This window comes from Callospermophilus lateralis, chromosome 3, assembly GCF_048772815.1.
Source record: "Callospermophilus lateralis isolate mCalLat2 chromosome 3, mCalLat2.hap1, whole genome shotgun sequence".
Taxonomy (NCBI): domain Eukaryota; kingdom Metazoa; phylum Chordata; class Mammalia; order Rodentia; family Sciuridae; genus Callospermophilus; species Callospermophilus lateralis.
Window position 1 is genome coordinate 29,561,159 of NC_135307.1, and position 23,759 is coordinate 29,584,917.

Consider the following 23,759-nt stretch of genomic DNA (forward strand, 5'->3'; position numbering starts at 1 on the left):
AGTCATAGAGAAGTTTTCTAAAACTAGAACTGGGGAACGATGTAATTTCATGAGCTCACACCAAGAACACTGTTGGTATGAAGGAAAGAAAAGGGCCTATTTTTCTAAAGCAGGTCAAGAAGTGACTGACGAGGGCTGAGTATATTATTCTTCTCACCCAAACAAGGTAGTTTACAAACTGTTGAGGAAGAAGAAATCTACTCAAGCCATAAGAGAGATAAGAAGATTTAAACCCTAGATATCATTTTGGCTACACTTTTTTCTAAATACACTTTTCACCACAGCTTCTGGAAAGAAGCCAACCAATTTTCTATTACCTTTATTCTTCCCACTCCCACCTACTGGTGGAAAGATGGCCATGATTAGTTGAGGTCAAAAGAGACAACATGAAGAAAGAAAGTGAGGGTATGTAGAAATACACCAGATTAACTTTCCACATTATTTAGACTTTCAGGCTGACTAAAGATTGAGATTTATACATATTTTATCCGCTCTTTATATTGCTACCTTACTATCTTTTAAAAACTATCTCATAGAAGATTCAGCAAATGCAAGGACAGTTTTGACCCTTGAGGGTCTGTTTGAATATCCAACATACCAGAAGCAAAATATTTGTGTTTATCTACCACCTATTTAAAAGGGGCTTCTCTTAACTTCCAGTGGATTCCAGGCCTGTATCACCGTGTCCAGCCCTATTGAGCCTTTTGAAGATAGGTGTATTAAGAATTTCTAGGGGGCTGGGGATATAGCTCAGTTGGAAGAGTGCTTACCTAGCATGCACAAGGCCCTGGGTTCAATCCCCAGTATCACCAAAAAAAAAAAAAAAAAAAAAAAAAGCTGCCTAACACTGCCTTTCTCATGATAAATGACTGCCAGTACACTACTTGAAGCAGTCAAGAAAGAGCCAATAAGAGTTGAGAATTAAGATGGGGCAGATGCAGTCATCATTTTAAGATTAGCTGACTCCACTCTTGAGGAGGAATGAATGTTTTGAAAGACAAATCTTGTGTTTTAATTCTAAGAGAAGGAAAATGAGGGAGGGGAAGACCCAAGTTTAGATATCAACAGCGAAAGGAAAAGAAAGTTATCTTAAAAAGGCATTGTATAAAATGAAATTAGAAAATGTTTCTAACTTCATATCTAATTTAATGATATAAGTTGCATTTTCATTTAGAAAATGAACACTGCTTGTCCATGCCCTATTTTCAACACAATAATCCTTAAGGAAGTCACATGACCTCAAACAAACAAGAGAGGCCAAGGTCCAGTATCAATTCCTAACCCACTATTCCTACCTAATCTCCTAGCCTAGCAAGCTAATGCAAATCAAAGCAAGCACTTCAGTGCTGCTGGTAGTGAAGCCTGTACCTTTCCCAAGAGAGGCCTGTAAAACAGGACAGTCACTGACAGCAGTACAATTACTGACACAGATACAGACTTTATGGACATGTTTATCTCTGCTGTAAATCCACACTCTCTCTCCACTCCGATTCACGAGTCATAAAGAAATTGCAGATAATGAAAAAGTTGGGGAAATTTACAGCATGTCGGAAACCTCAGACAGCCAGAAGAAATTAAAGAGCTGACTAGGGATAAATCACACAGGTACAATTAAAACTTCCCGTATACCTCCTTCATTTCCAAACTGAGGTACAATCCAATGGAGCTGATGAAAAGTTGAGGTCATGACTCCTCAGGCTGTAATCATTTCTTAACCAACTGCATGTTAAAAATTAGCCAATTCATGGGTCATGTGTAAATGCTGATTTCTCGCTGCTAACTTGACTTCCTCTGCTCTCCACTAGAAGCAGTCACAGAGCAATTCTGTCTGTAAACAGGCCAAATTGCAACAAGCAATAAATGGAAAGGTGATGTCCCCTCTCCTACTGCCATTTCTGTAGGAACAGGACATCTTTTACCATTGGCACTGTGGACTGAACATTAAAATGAGAAAGTGGAGCTACAATGGGTGAATGAAATTGGAGGTTTCTTGTTCCCCAATAAATAACCATTCTGAAGGTTTCATTTGATCTCTTTTCAACATTCCAAAGGAGATTTTAAAGGATTGTTATGTTTGATACTAGAATAAGAATTACTTCTGGTGATAAAAGGTTTTCAATAGTGGACTGAGTTAATGTCTCACAAGGCTATGCAACCATCTCTGCCTGTGTTAATTAGTGTGCAACTCTTGTGACAAAAAGTAAATCAGAAAAATACCAAAGATAAGAATTAATGCCTATTTCTCAAATAATAAGGTTCAAGAGATCCCTACAACTGATGACTAGAAAGTGAGCTGCTAATTTTGGTCCCTTTATTCCACAAAAATCCTATGTGAAAGAAAACAAGAAAGATTCTATCATAGGCACTCTCTTCATCTTCTCATTTAGATTCAACTAGCAGGTTTAAAAAACATCAACCCACTCACAAGATCTCTCTGGAATGCAGAACATAGATTTTAGCAACTAACTTCTATATAAATGAACCAAACCAAGAGTGTCAACAAAGGTATAAAAAAGTCAATACTAATCTCTGTGCATCTCTATGAGATGAAGCTTCAACCAAATTAGCTCTAATGATTTTGAAATCTTGAGCCCTGTCATAAAATGAAGGCTTTTTTAGATATGAAGGATACAATTGACATGGTTTCAATTTTATTTGATGCCCTGATGATTTGAGGTCCATTTTACATTTCAGAGAACCCAAATGTCATTCTCATTTTATATATTAAGATTTTATTCTCTATGGGATAAAAATAGTTCTAAGGAAATGTTAAGAGTTTCAACCTAGACAATCACTACCATAAAATATTTAGGTCATCTATAGTACATGGATCTCAATTCTACTCACTTGATAAGCATAAGATATGGCTCTGATCTGCTTTTGTGTATAATGAAATGTTCTTTAAATTCATAAGTATTACATTGCTGTCTAATATCAACAGGAGCTACTGAAGAGTAGCAGAGTTTTATTTACCAACTCTAAGAGGCAAATCATATTTTATCAAATTAGTATTTAAGTGAAGCCAAGAGACACATTCCCTGTTCCCAGAAGACTGGGATTCTAGCTTTAAAAATAGCTAAATATCTGACTGGGAAAATCACTGAACCTCAGTTACCTTATCTGTCCAAATAAGAATAATACAAGATTAGCTCTGAATCTTAAATGAGAAACACATGTAAGAAACATAACAGACTCATAAATGTTATTTGCCTTTCCTGCTTCATGATCTCATGAAGCATGATTCAAATTCTTGGTTCTGCTATTAATGAGCTTTGTCCTCTGGCAAGTTTCCTAAGATTGTTAAACCTCTGTTTCTGTATCTGTAATATCAGAGGGGTGGGAATCAATGATATCTAACATTTCCTTCCAGCTCTAACGTACTATGACTAAATTAAAGGATGGTTTCCTCTTCTTTAAATGGTGGAAAGAGAATCAACAGAAATAACCGGACAAAAAAAAAAATTTGTAAAAGAAGAAAAACTGAGTGGCTGATAAACATTACTTCATTTAGTAACCAAAGAAATGCATATAACAAATCTGAAAAAAAATTTTCACCTATAAAATGGGCATGTGTTAAAAAGTTGAAAATATCCAAGGTTGGCTAAAATATAGGAATCCAAACACTTTCATGATCTGTTTTTTGATAGATAATTTGGATCAGTCTTTCTGAAGGTCACTTCAGTAATATATATACAATTTGTGTATGTGTGTGTGGCGTGGAGGCGGGGGATACTTGGGACTGAATCCAGGGGAGCTCTACCACTGAGCTACAATCCTGGCACTTTTCATTTTTATTTTGATACCTGGTCTGGCCAAGGTTGGCACTGAATTTGCCATCCTCCTGCCTTAGATTGTCAAACTGCTGGGAGGTTGAAGCAGTCAACTTAGACACTGAGCAACTTAGCAAGACTCTGTCTCAAAAAAAAAGGACTGGGGATGCAGCTCAGTGGTACAGCACCCCTGGGTTCAATCCCAAGTTCAGGGTGTAGAACAGAAATAGCCCAAAGGCATGAATCAAAAAATTTCTATATGTATATATGCAAACATATATAAATATTGTGTATAATATCTGTTAAAAGAAATGTTTAGGACCTGGGAATGTATAGCTCAGTGGTAGAATGCTTGTCTCGCATGTGCAAGGTCCTGGGTTCAATCCCCAGCAGCACAAAAAAAAAAAAGAAAAAGAAATGTTTATAGGATTTGTACGGTTGTTCACCAAAATAACAACTATTTGGGGATGGCATAAATTTAGATGATTTTTTGCTTTCTTTGTATTTTCTACAATAAATATATATTGCTTTATAATGGCAAAAAGCTCATAGTTAACTTTAAAAAATAATACTCTAAAAAAGATCCTATGATTCTAACAATTCTTATCTATTAGATAAACTGAATATCTCTTGTTCTTATAGTCTTTAACACAAACTGAGAATTTTAAGAACAGGAAACTATTTTTTAAAAATTTTTTTTCATTGTAAATGGACACAATATCTTTAACTAAAGATATTTTTATGTGGTACTGAGAATCGATTCCAGTGTCATATGCATGCAAGGCAAGAACTCTACCACAGAGCCACAACCCCAGCCCTAGAAACTGTATGTATAAAAAAACTCACTTAAATACCACTGAATTTATTTGCAGTTATCCTTTAAATCTCAATTAGCAATATTCACAGCATTTAGGAATTCTGACACTGGGGTGTTTACTCAAGATTCCTAAAACCCAGGAAAAGCACAAGCATGTTATCTGAATGATGGGTGATGAGATTGGAGCTGGTTATTTGTTGCAAGATACCCTAGATGGGAAAACAAGTACTTAAGAATAAAAAAACATAATTTTAAAATTATGTTGAAATTGCTGGTTGCCATTCTACATGTTAAATGAATTTCTTCATTTCCTGATAATGTTCATGTAATTTTAGTTAGAAAAATACAGAAAAGAAAGGTCTGTGATCCAATATATTGGCTCTTCTCACCCTTATCTTCCCACTAACTCACAAACCTGAATCTTTACTTGCTCTCATTTCCCTTGTTATGACAGAATCATCAAGTAGTTCTTTCTCTTCTAATCGAAGTCCACTGTACCTGTGCTCTAAGTCCCAACCCTTTAAACCCTCTCAAGAAACTTGTATGGGGCTGGGGCTTGGGCTCAGTGCTAGAGTGCTTGCCTACAATGTGTGAGGCACTGGGTTCGATTTTCAGTAACACATAAAAATAAATAAAGGTCCAACAACAACTAATAAAATATTTTTTTTAAAAAAGAAAAGAATCCTTTAGTATTCGATCCTTTCTGTGTCTTCAGTCATTGTCATTGGAACTTAAACATTTGTAAGGATACTATCCTAAAGTAAAAGATACACTCTGACTCCACTTCTTCCTCTAGCTACCACTCTCTCCCTCTTAAGAGCCAAACTCTGAATTATCTACATTTCCATATCCTACCTTCCACTCATTCCTCACTCCATTTCAAACTGTCTCCACCACACCACTAAATCTACCTTACTTGTTCATATGTTCAGTTCAGCTGCCTACACAATGTCTCCAATTAACATCCAAAGCCAAATCCCATGTTGAAAACCAAACTTACAAACCTGTTCCTCTCCATTGTTTTTCTTAAGAGTTTTGCTGAGGTATACTTCATATATGATAAACTGCACATATTTGAATTGCTCAGTTGTAAGTTTTGACAAATGAATTCACCACTACTGAGGCAAGACTCTTCTGAGTCCTTTCCCCAATATCATACAGATCATGAGGTTTATTCCAGTCAGGCGGGTGGGAGTAGAACTATTAGTGGCCCTGTGGTGCCAGACCTTGTTCCCTCTACTGCTTTCAGATGATTCTTTCTTCACTTTCAGTAGCTTCCTCACATGAATGTGCAGATGAGTTCTCACCTAACTCCAGGACAACCCTCTGTAGACCACAGATCTCTCTTCTCTCTCTGTGAAGCTCTCTTCTGTCTGGTTCTCTATCCTGTGAACTTGAGTTGCCTCAGTCACTCCAAACTTGGATCACTTTGTTCAAATCAGGAAGTCAGTGGTAGAGACCTAGGGTCCCCTTTTCTGCACCACAACCTGGAAATTCTCAAAGCAGTTAGCAGAGGCAATCAAAGGGATCGCCTCATTTATTTCCTCTCAGGAATTACTGTCCTTTGCTGCTTGATGTCCAGCATTCTGAAAACCACTGTTTCATATATTTTGTCACTTAAAAAAACTGTCTCAGTTGGGAAGGTGAATCTAACCTCTGATGATCCATCTTGGACAAAACCAGAAGTTTCTCCATTATTCTTTGCATACCACTAATATGCTCAAAATAGAAATTTAGGAGTCATCCTTGATAATCTCTCCTCTCTCTCTTCTCCTACAGTCAATCCACCAAGACTCATCCTTTGTCCTAAGACATTTTCAAATTAACTACTTTTCTCCATGTTCACTACCAATACCTTAGTCTTAGGCATCATAGTCTTGGCTTTTGCAATGACATTCTACTTTGTCACCCTAGTTCCTCTCCTGCCTTTCTTCAAACCATTTTTTAAATGACCAGGAACTGAATTTTATTTATTTTAAAGCTCTTCAGCAATTTCCCAGGGCTTTTATGATAATGTCCCAAATCCTTCATGCACCTGAGACAGTGCACATGATTTGTCCAAACTTTGTCTAGTTCACTCACTATCTGAGTCCCATAATATTTGTCTGCTTTCAGTTCTTCAAAGGCACTATGCTCCTTTCCACTACAGACTTTGCTACTCCCTCCTTAAAACTCATCTTCCTTCCTTCTAGTCAGTTAACTCTAATTCTCACTAATTCTTCATACCTCTCTCTCTCTCTCTCTCTCTCTCTCTCTCTCTCTCTCTTTCTCTCTCTCAGGAGATCCATTCCTATAACCCACCCCACATTTTTTTAGAACAACTTATCAGCAAAGGATTATTTGAGTAATGCCTAATCTACAAGTATTATTTACTTCTAAGTGTTTGTTGCCTAGCACAGTACCCTGAAGGCATACAAGAAACATCTGAATTAAATACTGCGTCTTAATATAATTTTTTTGGGGGGGGGTTGTACCATGCAGCCACTGACCCACATCCCCAGCCCTATTTTGTATTTTATTTAGAGACAGGGTCTCACTGAGTTGCTTAGTGCCTTGCTTTTGCTGAGGCTGGCCTTGAACTCTCAATCCTCTTGCCTCAGCCTCCAGAGCTGCTAAGATTATAGGCATGTGCCACTGCGCCCAGCTTAAAATAATATAATTTTAATGCTATTAGGAGCTTAGAAGTCATGAAGTCTTAACAACTTCATTTTCAACTAGGAAATAAGCCCCCAAGTCATACATCTAAACTACTGATAAAGGTGACACTAGGAAATGGTATCTAAAATTTATTAATAGGCATTTTAAAAATTAAAGTCAAATTCATACTTTTAAAGTGAAATTTGAAAGTACAAAATTCACTAGCATTTAGAGTATTTACCATGTTTTGTAAACCATCATCACCCCAAAAGAAAACACAAACTCATTAAGCAGTCACTCCCCATTCCTAACTCCTTCTAGACCCTGGCAACAATCAATTTATTTTTTGTCTCTTTTGGATCAACCAACCTTGGCTTTAACTAAAACCTATGAGTTGACAACGTCCCAAATTCTTATTTCTGATGTTCTTTATGCACATATTCAAATATATCCTAGGTATATACACCTAGACATCCTGTAGATACACTTACAACTGAACTTTCTAACTATTCTTCCCAAAGGTCTTCTTCTTCCCAATATTTATCAAGCCTGAAACCTAAGAGTCCTTGATTCTTCATTCTTACTATTCAGACTCCCTAACACCAATATATCCAGTAAGTCACTAAGACTTTCCATTCTACCACCCAGATTTCTAGAGCTGATTTCTTCTCCTATTCCCCTTCTATCATTTTCTTTCAAGGGCTTACAATTTCTTTTTTTTTAATATTTATTTTATAGTTGGATACAATAGCTTTATTTCACTCATTTATTTTTTACGTAGTGCTGAGGATCAAACCCAGGGTCCCGCGTGTGCGAGACGAGCGCTCTACCACTGAGCCACAACCCCAGCCCAAGGCTTACCATTTCAACCTGGCTTACTAGATTACTTACTATCTTGTCTCCTAGTACCATTTTCATTTCACACCAACCCATCTTCTACCATGATGCCAAAGACATCTTTCTAAGAATATATAAATATGATCACATGCCTACAGTGCTTAAAACTGTCCAAGTTATCCATAACAATACCAAGAGTTAAGGGGTTTTAAGCACTTACTAGATGCCAGACAATACACTAAAGATTTAATAAATGAGATGGTATAAAATCATCAAAATATTCTATGAAAGCAGATTTCAAAGTATAGTCGAGAGAACACCCACAGACTTTGGATATCTCTAAGCCCCTTTCAGGGGGTCCACAAGGTCAAAACTATTTACATAATACTGAGATACCCTTTCCACTTTTTTTTAGTCTGGCATGGTGGCACACACCTGTAATCCCAGCAGCTTAGGAGGCTGAGGTAGGAGGATAACAAGTTCAAAGCCAGCCTCTGCAACTCAGCAAGGACCTGAGCAACTTAAAGAGACTCTGTCACAAAATAAAAAATAAAAAGGGCTGAGGATGTGGCTCAGTAGTTAAGCACCCTGGGTTCAATCCCTGGTCCTAAATAAATAAATAAATAAATAAATTTTTTTTAAAGTTTAAATAATGGTACCTTTCTTCTCAATATTTGTTTGAAAAATAGGCACTCTTCATAAAAATATGTTACTGGAGAGCAATGGTAACTTAATGGTAGAGTGCTTGCCTAGCATGCATGAGTCCCTGGGTTCAATCTGCTGCAGCACAAAAACAAAAAGCTACTTATGTTAACATATATAGGTTTATCCCTTTTTTAAAAAACATTTTAAATTGTTTTAATATCCAAAATAGTAAATATGGATAGATACAGCCAACAAGTCTCTTTGAGGCAATCATTGTTTAAGAATGTAAAGAAGTCCTGACATACAAAGTTTAAGAATTAGTCTAAGATTATCTACTCCATTTTAGCTGAAGAAACTAGCTGGGCATGATGGTGCATGCCTATGATCCAGTAACCCAGGAGGCAGAGGCAGGAGGATCACAAATTCAATGCCAACAGGGGCAATTTAGCAAGACCCTGTCTCAAAAATTTTAAAAAAGAGCTGGGAATGAAGTTCAGTGGTATAGTCTCCCTGGGTTCAATCCCCAGTATCAATAAATAAATTAATTGATAGATAGATAGATAAATACGTAAATAAAAAATTAACTAAAGAAACTTTCTACTAACTTAGAAACTAAAGTAACTTGCCTAAGACTGCAGTAAGTGGTAGACTGAGATTCTACCACTTACTATTGGTAATATAAATAAAAAAGCTGTTATATAACTCCAGAGCTTAGTTCTTAATCACTCTATTGTCCTTCCCTGCTAGCTATTTATCATCTGGCTCCTACCTATTTATCGCCAGGTAATTTTTCTTTCCTTTATATTATATTCAGATCATCACTTCTCTCCATTAGCCTTTATTTCTTCAAGCAGAAGGATTTCTTAAGTTATATTTTGAAAAAAAAAAACAATTCCTACAAGGTGCTTACTACAGGAAGGTTGTTCACCCTTCCAAAGCTTTTACATATATATATATATATATATATATATATATATATATATATATATATATATATAATTTTTTCAAAAAAATATATATATATATTTGATAAACTTTATTTTTATTTATATATACATGTGGTACTGACAATTGAACCCAGTGTCTCACACATGCTAGGCAGGTGCTCTACCACTGAGCTACAACCCCAGCCTCCAAAGCTTTCTTTAACCTAGAAAAACACATTTTTCATCTTTCAATAATAGGTAATTCCTTAGACCTCATGTTGTGGTTTCAATGTGAGATGTTCTCCAAAAGTTCATGCATGAGACATGCAAGAAGTTTTAGGTTTAGAGGAGAAATGAGTGGGTTATGAGAGCCTTAACACAATCAGTGAATTAACCACGAGAGGGGATTAACAGAGTGGTGACTAAAGGCAGGTAGGGTGTGGCTGGAGAAGGTGGGGCATTGGGTATGTGCCTTTGGGGTACATATTTTCTATCTGGTGAGCAGAGTTTCTCTCTCTTCCTAATCATCATGTTAGCCACTTCCTAGCCCCAAGGAATGAAGGAGACTGTTTATGGACTGAGACCTCAGAAACCATGAGCCCCCAAATAAATTTTTCCTCCTCTACAATTGTTCTGATCAAGTCTTTTAGTCACAGGAGTGAAAAAGCTGACTAATACACCTGAATTCTGAAAAGTCTCTTCCTGGGTTGGGGCTGCAGCTCAGTGGTAAATACTTGCCTACCTCTGCACCAGGTCTTGGGTCCAATCCCAGTACAACCCCCTATACACAACCTCCACAAAGACCACTGTCATACCAATGTTTACACTGATCTTCCCAAGAACTAGTTTTAGATCCAACTTAAACTCACATTTTAAATTAATTACTAACATTCATTTCTACTAAAGGTTTATGAACTAAAAAAGAAAAACTGCTGGACAACAAGCCACTAACAATCATGAATAGTGCCATAGTGATTTCCTAAACTTTCAGAGATGCCCAAACAAGCTCTCTTCAGGCATCTGAATAACCATGCATTTTCTTCTTTAAACTATTTTCTTTTTAGTTGGCTTCAAAATTAGATATATACATTTTATAAGATGTTGCACCAATACCCACTAAAATATCTTGTTAATGTTTTATCGCTGAAGTCAGTGATACACACCTATAATCCCAGCTATAGGAGGCTGAGACAGAAGGATCACAAGTTCAAGGGCAGTCTCAGCAATGTAGTGAGACTCTACATCAAAATAAAACAAATAAATAAAAGGGCTGGGATGTATGGGATGTAACTTAGTGGAAATGGGAGAGTGCTTGCCTAGTATTTGTGAGGTCTTGGGTTGGAAGGAAGGAAAGAAGGAAGGAAGGAAGGAAGGAAGACTGATTTAAAAAGGAAAGGGGGAAAAATGAAGCCTATCTAGGAGGCTTATTGTTTCTAAAAATAAACTGCCCATGATGACTTTTCTACTTGGGGTCCAACTATAAGGTCTATAAGCAGAGCACTTACATTATAGCCTAGCTGAAATCAATCCCCTGTACAATTTCCAGAGGTTTCTCTATCCCCATCCAAATAACACTTCTCTATTCTAAGAATTCATCATTACTCAGATTATTTGCATTCTATATCTCTCTATAATTAACACCATTAGCCATGATGGTTTCCATGTAAATACAGAAAGATGTCTTCTGTTTGATAATTTGATAATTAGGTGATGAAAGTTTTAATTATTTAGGTGAGAATAAAATCTTCCTTAGTCATGCCTTTCCAATTCTAAAATATTTTTATATAGCAACTGGATTGTTAGTTCATTATGTACTTTTACTGTTTTTTTTAAAACCATATAGTAACCAACTTAATCAACAAACAGTAAAAATGCTCTGGTTTTCCAAGAATTTCAAATAATAATAGTTATACATTTAAAAATGCATCATTTGGGGCTGGGGATGTAGCTCAATGGTAAAAGCACCTCTTGTACCAAAAAATTGTTTCTTTTCAGTCATTTGTTATGCCCATGTTCTTAAAACTAATTGAAAGGGAGGAATGAAAGGAAAAACCCTCTCATTTTATGTTCTGCTTTTTTTTTTTTTCACTCACTGTTGTCTTTATATATAATGAGCATTTTCTTATCATTGAATTCTCTTTAATGCTACAACATGATTTTTGTGTGTGTTGGGCTGGTACCAGGGATAGAACCCAGGGGTGCTTTACCACTGTGCTACATATCCAATCATTTTTATTTTGAGACAGGTCTTGCTAAATTGCTGAGTCTAGTCCCGAACTTGCAATTTTACTGCCTTAGTCTCATGAGTAGATGGGATTACAGGCACACACACACAACTCACCCAACTGGCTTTAAATGACTTTCAATGGCTACATTGTATTTTACTGTATGGATTTACTATAATTCATTTGGGTACTCCTCTAAATGTAGAACTTTGTTTCACTATGTACATCTTACCTATAATACATTTTGTAGAAATATACAGAACACTACTTTCAAACCACCCCCATCCAAATTAATTTATAGCCTGCCTGTTCTCCTCCATCCTTCCTCACCCCTTCAACAATCAGAAGAGAATAAAATACTGCAAGCATTTTATGGCAAAATCCTCTTTGTGTGTAAAACCACTGCAGAAGCAATGTAGGTTTATGAAATAACTTGACTAATGGCTAAAAGACATAAATGCTTATAAGCTTTAAAGGTAATTTGAGGATTTGTGTACTCTAATTTGTTAACCAAAGGAAAAATGAGAAATAATGGCATGTTTTATTTCCCATTATCATAATACCGTTTTAAAAACAAAATACTTAAGGCTAAATTGACAATTCCTAATTATGAGAAATAACCTTGATATCTTCAAAGTGGGGTTTCTAGATTTTATATTTATTACTACCTAATAGAATGCCACACTAATGACTAAGGCTAGATGGTATGGTAATACATAAAACAAAAACAAAAAGGGTATTTCAACACTGTTTTGGGGTTTCTATTTATTTGTGTTTGTTTGTTGTTCTGCTTTGCTTTTGTGGTGGTAGGGATTGAACTTTAAGCCTCACATAGGCAAACACTCTACCACTGAGCTACATCCTCAGCCCTCAACACTGTTTTTAGGTTGCTTTTTAATCAAGTTTCCTGGTTTTATTTTTTTAGGCTAAACAAAATGTGAATTTCTTAAATTTCCAGCCCCTATCAACAGATATGATTGACAAACATGAAAAAGTTCACCTTCACAACTAAAGACATGAACATTAAAACAAAATATCTTACCTACTAAGTTAGCAATTAAAAAACGATAATGTTTGGAGTTAGCAATGATAAAAGGGTGGGAAATGTCAAGAACACTATTTAGCCATACATTTCCCTCTCAATCAGAGGTCCCACAAATCTTCACTTACTATAAAATGCAGACTTCACTTCTACAATGAGTTACCCTAGTGCTGATATAATCCAATTATAGTTTTAATTAACAGATGTAACAATAGCAAATATTCAGGGCCAATTGTTGTTATTTCAAATCTAAGTTTCTCAAAGTTTTTTCCAGTTAACAAAGAATTCACACACACATACATATACACACTCGGTATGTATATATACTCAGTATATATATATATATAATATTCTAGTATACATACTATGAATAACTCTATTTGTTACTTGAATGAAAAAACATTAACCAATCAAAAAGAAAATTACAAAAAATCCAGTCATTCTATTTTATGACCTGCCAAAGAATATAGGACTTCATAGATCTATTTCCAAAGTTACAGATGTTCAGTTTGACAAATTCATTTCCCTAAGATCAAATAACTTACCATTCTCTATCTAAAACATTGCCTGTTGCCTAAGTGATATGAATAAACTACACAAGAATACTGCTTTAATTTGGTTAATAACACTAACCTTGACAAACAGCTCTTTTATTCTCTTGTTTATCTTCAGTACTGGGATATTCATTAATAAAGGTTTTTGTTGCTGTTGTTTGCAGTACTAGGGGTTGAACCCAGGGGTACTCTACCACTGAACTACACCCACAGATGTTTTTTTTTTTTTTTTTTTTTTTTTGAGACAGGTTCTCACTAAGTTGCTGATGCTGGCCTGTGATCCTTCTACCTCAGCATACAGAGTAGCTGGGATTAGACAAATAGCTTTTACCAGATACACTCAAATATTGCTGTAGAACTGAAAATTGGTGCAACCACTATGGAAACTGGTATGGAAATTTCTTAGAAAACTTGGAATGGAACCACCATTTGACTCAGCTATCCCATTCCTCAGTTTATACCCAAAGGACTTAAAATCAGCATACTATAGTGACGTAGCCACATCAATGTTTATAGCACCTCAATTCACAAGAGCAAAACTATGGAACAATCTAGATGCCCTTCAACAGATGAATGGATAAAGAAAATTTGGTACGTATACATAATGGAATATTACTCAGGCATATAGAAGAATGAAATTATGGGATTTGCCAGTAAATGGATGGAACTGGAGACTATCATGCCAAGTGAAATAAGCCAATCCCAAAGAACCAAAAACTGAATGTTCTGATTTGTAGATGCTAATTGGGAAGGGGGAAGAACAGCAGTTCACTGGATTAGACAAAGGGGAATGAAGGGAAGGGAGGGGAGATGAAGGGAAGGGAGGGGTAATGGGAATAGGAAGACAGTAGAATGAATCAGACATAACTTTCCTATGTTCACATAATGAATATACAACCAGTGAAATTCCACTTCATGTAACCACAAGAATGGGATCTTAATTAGAATAAGTTATACTCCATGTATGTATAATATGTCAAAATACACTCTACTATATATATGTGTGTGTGTATATATATGTGTGTGTGTGTGAGTGAGTGTATAAAGTCTTTGTCTACCAAGACACATGTAAAACTTATGTGAAGTATCTTGCCTCCTCCTGACTTCCTTGTCATTAACAATGCTCAAAATATTGCGGTAATTTTTAAAAACTACAAAGCTAAAACATCTATTATTAGCACATTTTCCCCATTCTGACCGTCACCATCCATCCCAGCTCTCACCTTGGACTCTCACAATAACTTCCTACCTTAGGTCTCTATCATTCCATTCCATTCCATTCCATACAAAAATGACTCCTATAGATGTGTGACTATCCTACTCAAAACTCTTTAGTGATAGAATTTTTAGTGATATAAGAAAATGCTTCATATAGAAAATGCTTCAATTTTAGCCTTAAAAGCACAGGCTAAAATTGCACACATACTATAGTTTCAGTTATGTTACAAAAGCACATTTGTGAATATGTATGAGCACAAGTATAAATGAAAATGCACACACAAAGGGAATAAACGGCAGGCTAAGCCAGGCTCAGTGGCACATGCCTATAATCTCAGCTACTCAGGAGACTGAGGCAGAGGATTTCAAGTTTACAGCCAGCCTGGGCAACCCAGCAAGATCGTCTCAAAGTAAAAAATAAAAACGGCTGGGATGTAGATCAATAGTAGAGGGGCCCCCAGATTCAATCACTAGTACCACAAGAAAAGGAGGGGCAGGAAACACATCCAATGTTAACAATAATATCTCTTGAGCTATAGTTCTTTTTAAACTTTCTTTATTTTTACAATGAGCAAATCTGTAACAAAGTCTCTTTCAGCCAGGTGTCTCCACAATCACCTTTAATGAACACATAATTAATGTTATAGTCATTAAAAAGTATATACATACAAACATATCTATATTTAATTCAACTTGGCCCTTAACTCCTTCCTAGCCTTAGTCCTTCTGGCCCCTAATATAACCTAGGGTCCTCAAGAACCAGATTGCATCACTCACACTTTCATAGATATAGCTTTCAAATTCTGCTTTGCAACCAATATTCACTCCACCTGGAATATGTTCCTTTCCAATTTCTACCCATCAAGTTCCTAAGATCTATTTTCAGTGTTCCAGAAATAGCAAATACTGCCATGCCCCTTTCCCTTGTCCATAAGCAGACATCACTAATGAGTTCTCTGAATCCAGACCCCTTCTCAAAATCCTTCTCAATTCCATGGTCCTAAGCAATCCTTACTAATCAATCCATGTTGATATACACAATGAAACTTATCTGCCATTCCTGCAGCAATCTGATGCGATTAATCCTTTTCTCTCTTACCCATATAATTCTTTGCACTCTATATAATAGAGTTTATCTACTCTGCTTTCTATTAAGAATCATTACTTAATTGTCTTATCTCCCTTTCATACTAGATTTTAATCTGCATGGTATAGCAATGTTTTATTCATCTTCACATCCCCTACAGATCCTTGTATGAAGCAGCCATTCAAACAGCTGCTGAATAGGACACGTCATACTTTTGCTATTATTGCTCAAAAATGACTATTTGAAAAATTTATTTACTTATAATTATGTTTTTCTTATAGGACTAATTAAGTTTATTTCATCAATTTTAGCTAATATTCCTATTTTAATTTAATACAGCACTATCTGATTCCTGTGATAAGAGAGACCAAGGATACAAAAAAACAACAACAAAAAAACAAGAAGATGACCGAGACAAGAAAACTGAACCCATTTTGATGGTCTTATATCAGAATGTGGAAGCCACTGAACTAAACCACATTTTTGGAATTTTTTTCCTACCAATCTCCTTCATCAAATACAAATGCTATTTCTGATAATAATGAGTATCAAAAATATAAATCACTCAAGCTGGGGTTGGGGCTCAGTGGTAGAGCATTTGCCTAGCACATGTGAGGCCCTAGGTTCAATCCTCAGCACCACATAAGAATAAATAAACAAAATAAAAAGGTATTGTGCCCAACTACAAATAAAAAATAAATTTAAAAATATATGCATTGCTTCAGAAAGGAAATGAGTTTAATATAAGATTGAGCGATAAAAATGAAAATAAAAACTTAGAATTCAAGCAAGATGTCAACAAAGTTAAGCAGTAGTCTTATAAAAGCACACAAGAAAATTTTAAACTAAATCAGAAATCCAGTTCAAGAGTGATGGATATAGTAAAAGCCAAAAGTACAGTAAGACTCATGCTGCCATCTAGAGGTTAAAGGCTAGATAATTTTTTTTCCCTCAAATCAGTCAACGTCTCATAATGGAAGTAAACAAATAACCCTCATGTCAGATCACAAAGAAGACTGTCCAGGATGTGGGTCATAGTTATTTCCTCCCTCTCTCCTTGGATTAAAATTAAAATTCAACACAGCTAACTGCCCTTTACAAATGTAGGGGACAATTTCTAAATACAAATAGCTACTTTTTCAAAATCTCTAGAAGGTAGAGAAGTAAACTACAGGCTAGCTTGGAAGCACACATTTTTCCTTGGTACTATGACCAAAAAAGTCGTACCAAATGGTTTCTGATACAGACAACTTCATCAATGTATCAAGTTTAAATGGGCAAGTCTCCATCTTTTACACTAAATGTTGCTTTTAAAAACTATAGAAAGTGATTAAATTAAGCCAAACAGTTGCACCACTGAAACTACTAAATGAACATATAGTATTACACTATAAATTACAAAAGTGGCTACTTGTTATCAAGGTTAGCTGATTCCTTAAAGCTTTTTTAGAAGGTAATATATTCAGTGTGATCTTATTTACATTAAAAACTCCCACAGCTAACACCTTACTTAATGCCCTCTCCCTAAGATCAGAAAGAAGATAAGGATGTCCACTCATTTTGTTTATTTTGTTTTGTTTTTTGGGGGGCGGTGTCTATTTCCTTCATTACAGGTACTTTTATGAATCATCTTTTGGGGAGCTTGTATGTGTATGTGTGTGGTGCTGTGGACTGAACCCAGGGCCTTGTGCAAGCTAGGCAAGCACTCTACCAACTAAGCTATATCCCTAGCCTTGAATCATTCTTTTTTATTATTTGGCAGAGCCAGGTAGGGATCAAACCTAGGGCCTCATACATGCTAGGCAAGCATTCCACCACTGGGCAGCATCCCTAGAGGATCTCCACTCTTACCACATCTATTCAACATTGTAGTGGAATTTCTAGCCAAGATAAGAAAATGAAATAAAAGATATCTAAATTAGAAATGAGGTAAAGCTATCTTTATTTGCAAATGAAGATTCTGTACATAGAATATTATTAGTGATCTACTAAAACATTTTTAGAACTAATAAACAAGTTACTCAAAACTGCAAATATAAGACGAATATACAAAAATTAGTTGTACTCTTGGAGTAGCAGTGAGCAAACTAAAATGAATTTAAAAAAACAATTCCATTTATAATAGTATCAAAAGAATAAAGTACTTAAACCAAGTATGGTGAGCATGCCTGTAATCCTAGTGACTTGGGAGGCTGAAGCAGGAGAATTGCAAGTTCAAAGCCAGCCTCAGCAACTTAGTGAGGCCCTAAGCAACTTAGTGAAACCCTGTCTCAAAATAAAAAGTAAAACAGGGCTAGGGATGTGCTTAGTGGTAAATACCCCTGAGTTCAATACCTATTACAAAAGAGAAAGAGAATAAAGTATCTAAGAATAAATTTACCAAATGAAGTATAAAACTTATACTTTGGAAACTATAAAATATTGTTGATAGCTTTAATTTCTTCATGAAATTAAAGAAGACCTAAATAAATGGAAAGATATGCAATATTTATATAGATTTAATATTATTAAGATGGCAGTACTACCCAAACTGATCTACATAGTCAATGCAATCCTTATCAAATCTCAGCAGCAAAATTGAAAAGCTAAAATTCCTATAGAAATCAATAGCAAAAATAAAGAACAAAGTTGGAAAACTCACACACTACAAATTTCAAAATTTACAAAGCTACAGTGAGCAAGGCAGTGAGGTCATTGGTCTAAGAGTAGACATATTGACCAATGGGACAGAATTGACAGTTAATAAGTAAACACTCAAATATATGGTTAAAATATTTTTGATAAGGTTGCCAAAACAGTTCAATGGGAAAAGAATAGTTTCTTCAATGATGGTGCTGAGACAACTGGATATCCACATGCAAAAGAATGAATTTGGATTCCTATCTCACAACATACAAAAAATTAATTTAAAATGTATCAAAGATTGCCAGGTAAAGGTGGGTCATGCCTGCAATCTCAACTACTCAAGAGGCTGAGGCAGGAGGATCACAAGTTTGACCCCAGCCTGGCCAATGTAGCAAGACTGTCTCAAAATAAGAAATAGAAAGGACTGGGATGTAGCTCAGTGGCAGCATCACAATAAAACAAAACAAAAAGAATCCCCAAAGGATCAAGAATCTAAATATAAGAACTAAAACGATGAAATTCTTAAAAGAAAACAGGCATACATTTTCAAAACCTTGAGTTAGGCAGTGATGCTTTTAGGTGTGACACCAAATCATGAGCAACAAAAGAAAAAACAGATAAATTGGATTTCATCAAAATTAAAAGTTTGCAATGGCTAGAGGTATAGCTCAGTAGTATAGCACCTTCCTAGTGGGTCCTAGGTTCAAAGCCAGCACCAATAAATAAATAAATATTGAACTTTGTGCCTCAAAGAACACCATTAAGAAAATAAAAAGAAAACACAGAAATTGAATAAAACACTTCTGCAAATTATATATAAGTGACCTGGTTCTGGAATACATAAAGAACTCTTACAATTCAATAATAAAAATAAATAATCCAATTTAAAAATGGGTAAAGGTGCTCATTCTGGCAGCACATATACTAGGATGAACTCTAGTTACCAATGATATGATCTTCTGCTTCCCCAATTTTTGCATTCTATCATAAAATATTTCCAAGTTAGCCAATAAGTAAGTAATCTGCCTGACTACTAAATGGTTCATCACTTTCAGAGACAGAGGGAGAAAAATCAGAAAACAGTAAAAACTACTAAGTGTTCATATTCACTAGGATTCACAATAATTCAATGGGTCTTAGGAATAATAGTAAATGTATTATTACAACTCAAAGGAATAAATCAGGACCATGGCCAGGTCATAATAGTGATGAAATAAGGTTCAAGTAGAAGGTAAAATCTAGTCATTATCATCATGCTTTACACTATATTTACACTGTGTAATCATCCACTGTTATTAAGAGAAGAAACGCCTGACATTATAACATTTTTTTAATGTTACTTTCACTAAACACCAACAACCCAGAAAAAGAACAATTTCCAACTTCCACCTTTTCAGTTTTACATCAATGAACCTCATTAGAAAAATTCAGTCATTCCATCAACAGTTAATCATTCATCCAATCAGCAAATACACTACACACTTCTTATACATTAGGTGCCCTATGGGCTACAAAGGCAGTCCCAAAATATGACTCTTACCTTAAAAAGTTTCACTCAACCCAATGGATAAGACAAATAGCAAGACTCTCTGAGAAGAATGGTCAAAGTACCCTACAAATGAAACAAACTCCTCTAAGAGCAATTTGAGAGGCTAGGAAAAAACCTCACTTTTCAGAGCAGGGATAAAAAGGAAAGGCTCATGGAAGAGAGAGGGTTTCCTGAGAAAGGAGTAGCGTGAGTCACACGAACATATGAGTAGTGTTCCAGAAGGAGCATTCCAATGGGGGTAGGGTACAGTGTTTTGGTAGAGAATTAAGTCTAAAGGCTAGAGATTAGGCTAGGGTCAGAGTTTAGAGGATTTTGAATGTCATGCTAAGGAGTCTGAATTTATCTTAGTCACTTTGTCACTTAGTGACTCATGAGCAAAGGACAAAGAGAAGCAAATGGAACTTTAAAAAAATTCATCTGGTAGCAATAAACAGGATGAACTGGAATGGGATAGTTGCGAGGCAGGGAGACCAGTTAGAAGGTGACTGATACAGATGCAATAAAAGAGGAAGGCAATGAACTCAGGTGAAAGTAACAGAAATGGAATTCTTTATATGTCAAGAGGGAATTCTGCTGTTTTTAAATTTCTGTATATTTCAAGGATATTTCATACAAAGTAAATGCCCAAATCAAGCCAAGGGGCCCAATCATCTGAGAATTTATTAAACATCTATAACAAAAGTTATCTCATTTTAGCCCCAAAAGATTATCTGAGGCATAATCATGTACTCAAATCCAAGGGTAAGGTTCATCTTCCAAAAGATACAATCTATCTACTATCAGCTCTAGAAAGTTCACATTATTTCTATACTAACATTTAACAATGCTCTTGGGAAATGACAAACAATCATGTTTTAAGAACAAGTATTTTTTGCATTTTTTTTCTTTCCCTCATCTTTATCAGAGCAGATATTTGCATGAAAACGGGACCACTGGTCCTCAGGGATTCATCAGTTCCTACTGCTTATTTTTCATCCATGTCATCCTCTCAATTAATGCAGGAAAGAGGATTGAGACTTCGAAACACCAGATTAGGATGTCAAGTAAAAGCCAACCCCTAGAGTAGATGAATAATCTGTAAGGACAAAAAAAAAAAAAAAGGTCGTGTTTTTTATGCAAATATACTATACACAATAAAACAAAGGGAGACTGTATCCAAGAATACACATCAATGTAATTATTTCCATTTCTAACTTTAAAAACTGTTCTCTTATGTCAGCTAAATTCACTATAATCAAGGAAAATGGTAATGAGTTGCAAACTACTGCTACAGAAGTCAAAATAAGGCTGTATTTTGAACTAGAAGATAATTTTGAAGACTCTTAGCTGTGCTCATGGGACTCATCTGGCAGAAACAAGCATATGTTGTGAAGTTTGGGTTCAGTACTGAAGGTGGCTGAGTCAGGTAACTTTAAACCCCCACTTTTAATGCCTTAAATTTTTAGAAATATAAAATATATTTCATTAATTAAAACAAAGCAAAACAAAAACACACCAAATTTATTCATTCTGTGGGAAGTCATTAAAATAGACTTTATTTAGAATAAGATATACTCCATGTTTGTATAAATATGTCAAAATATACTGTATAACTAAAAAGAACAAATAGACTTTATTGATGCTTAAGAAACTGACTCATTATCCTGAAAACTAACAAATAAAAAGAATCATTTATCCTGTTGTTCCAGTAGGAACAGATTGCAAGGCAATCAAATAGTCCTTTATAGGAAAATTTCAGACAGTAAGAAGGAATGACAGAATTATGAAATTACACTATTATCATCTTTTTTCCAAACATCTTTTTAATTGTAGGTGGACACAATACCTTTTACTTTATTTTAATGTGGTGCTGAGAATTGAACCCAGTTCCTCACGCATGCTAGGCAAGTGCTCTACCTGAGCCACAACCCCAGCCCCTACCACTTTTAATTGTGGACCCAGACAGTAATCAAAGTGTACTCATCTGGGTGTTAAGTTTGATGGAGAATTTTAAAGTTATTTTCAGCTTGTTTTATCAACTATTAATCTTAATAGCACACAAAATAAGACAAACAGACTCAATACATCTCTGATGAATAGACAGAATACCACCTATGAAACATCCTTGTCAAAATAAAAATTAAAAATCAAGACTATATGTGTGCAAACTTCTATATCTAATTACCAGGAAATAAATAGGGATGGATGAACATGGTAAGCTCAACCTCAGGGATATAATCAACAAAATCCAGAATATGGAAAATTCTATAGAACAAATATCTAGGTTTAATAAATGACAAGGGAAAATAAAAGAAAAGTGAAATAATGACTGACTAGAAGAGATTTAAAGACATACCTTTCAAATATCAAAGATCTTGACTCAAACCAACTAAGTAGTTATTTATGACTCAATCAGGAAAAAATGAATCCTGATTGGTTACTTTATGGCATTACCAAACAAGTTGGGCCTGGTGGTGCAAACCTGTAGTCCTAGCTACACAGGAAGTTTAGGTGAAGGATTAATTGAGCCCATAAGTTCAGGAACAGCCTAGGCAACATACCAAGACCCCGTCTCGAAAACAAAAAAAAAAAATTTTAGGCATAATAGAAGTGTGGTTACATTATTTAAAAAGTCCTTGTCTTTTGAAAACACCTGTGAAATTATTTGGTAGAAAACATTAACTGATGCCAGGGACTTGCTTTAAAATAATTACAGGAGGTTATTATAAGCAAAACAAGATGAACCATATATTGATTACTGAAGCTGGGTAATGGGTGTGTAAGGAATTATTCTGTTCTCTCTACTTTGATATGTTTAAAATTTTCCATAATAAAAAGTGAAAAAAAAATTCTTCATTATCTTCTCATTAGAAAAGCAGCAAAAGAAAAAGTAAACGGGGAAACACAGCAATTTCAGCTACACTAACTAGATAATACAGCTGACAAATAAGTTTGGTAATATAGCAACCTCTTGATGTAACAAGCATAAAGTTAAAAGACATAAAGCATTGATGATTAAGATGATTACAGCATTTATTATCCTAAGCTAGAAACAAACTCAAGGAATTCTATTAAATCTTGCATTCATGAATTTAAAAATCACAGATTTGCCTTTTCATTATGAACCCTGAGGGTCCATGACATAGCTAGTAATTAGTAATTTTGCCAAGACATAAACCTTAATCATAAGAACTAAATCACAGGATAGACAGGGGGTAAGTTACCACTGAGTGAATCAAACAAACCACATATTGGTCTCTATTCCTTGATTCAAGAAGTGATTAAAAAATATCTTCTTGGTAAAGGAAATCCAACTGTAGGTTGGGGATATAGCTCAGGGATACAGGGCTTGCCTAGTATATATGATGCCCAGGGTTTGATCCCCAGCACACACACATACACAAAATGACAAGACAGCCGCTGAATATAGTAATGGAAACAAAGAAAAGATAAAGAGCCGGGCACAGTGGCACATTCCTTTAATCCCAACGACCCAGGAGTCTGAGACAGGAGGATCACAAGTTCAAGGCCAACTTCAGCGACTTAGTGAGACCCTGTCTCAAAAAAAGGCTAGGGATATAGCTCAGCTGGTAGAGTGCTTGTCTCGCATACACAAGACCCTGGGTTCAATTCCCAGCACCACAAAAAATAAATGAATAAATAAAAATAAAAAGGGCTGGGGATGTAGCTAGTAGTGAAACACCCCTAGGTTAAATCCCCAGCACTAAACTTAAAAACAGAAAAAGAAAAGAAAAGAAAAAAAAGGATAAACAGAACTAAGAAAATGATGACTGTTTGTCAAAAATTAGAAATTTTAAATGTTGAAGCAAAATGTTGAAGTTAACAAA

At 35.3% G+C, this 23,759-nt stretch overlaps 1 protein-coding gene and 1 non-coding gene across 4 annotated transcripts in view; one reads left to right on the forward strand and one right to left on the reverse strand.

The window, feature by feature from the left end:
- The window catches only part of Lin52 (lin-52 DREAM MuvB core complex component), a 103,963-nt gene that overhangs the window by 64,526 nt on the left and 15,678 nt on the right, over window positions 1-23,759 (reverse strand). Inside the window, exon 6 of one of the 3 annotated variants that reach the window (XM_076848103.1) lies at window positions 20,442-21,007. The exons of the other annotated variants lie outside the window; for them this stretch is intronic. Within the exon in view, the coding sequence (XP_076704218.1) occupies window positions 20,964-21,007 (44 nt within the window). The 3' untranslated portion in view covers window positions 20,442-20,963. Of the gene's footprint in view, window positions 1-20,441; window positions 21,008-23,759 lie in introns of those variants that run through there. 3 annotated transcript variants of the gene reach the window in all.
- On the forward strand, window positions 740-812 carry Trnaa-agc (transfer RNA alanine (anticodon AGC)). Its single transcript has one exon. It is a non-coding gene; the product is annotated as a tRNA-Ala (tRNA).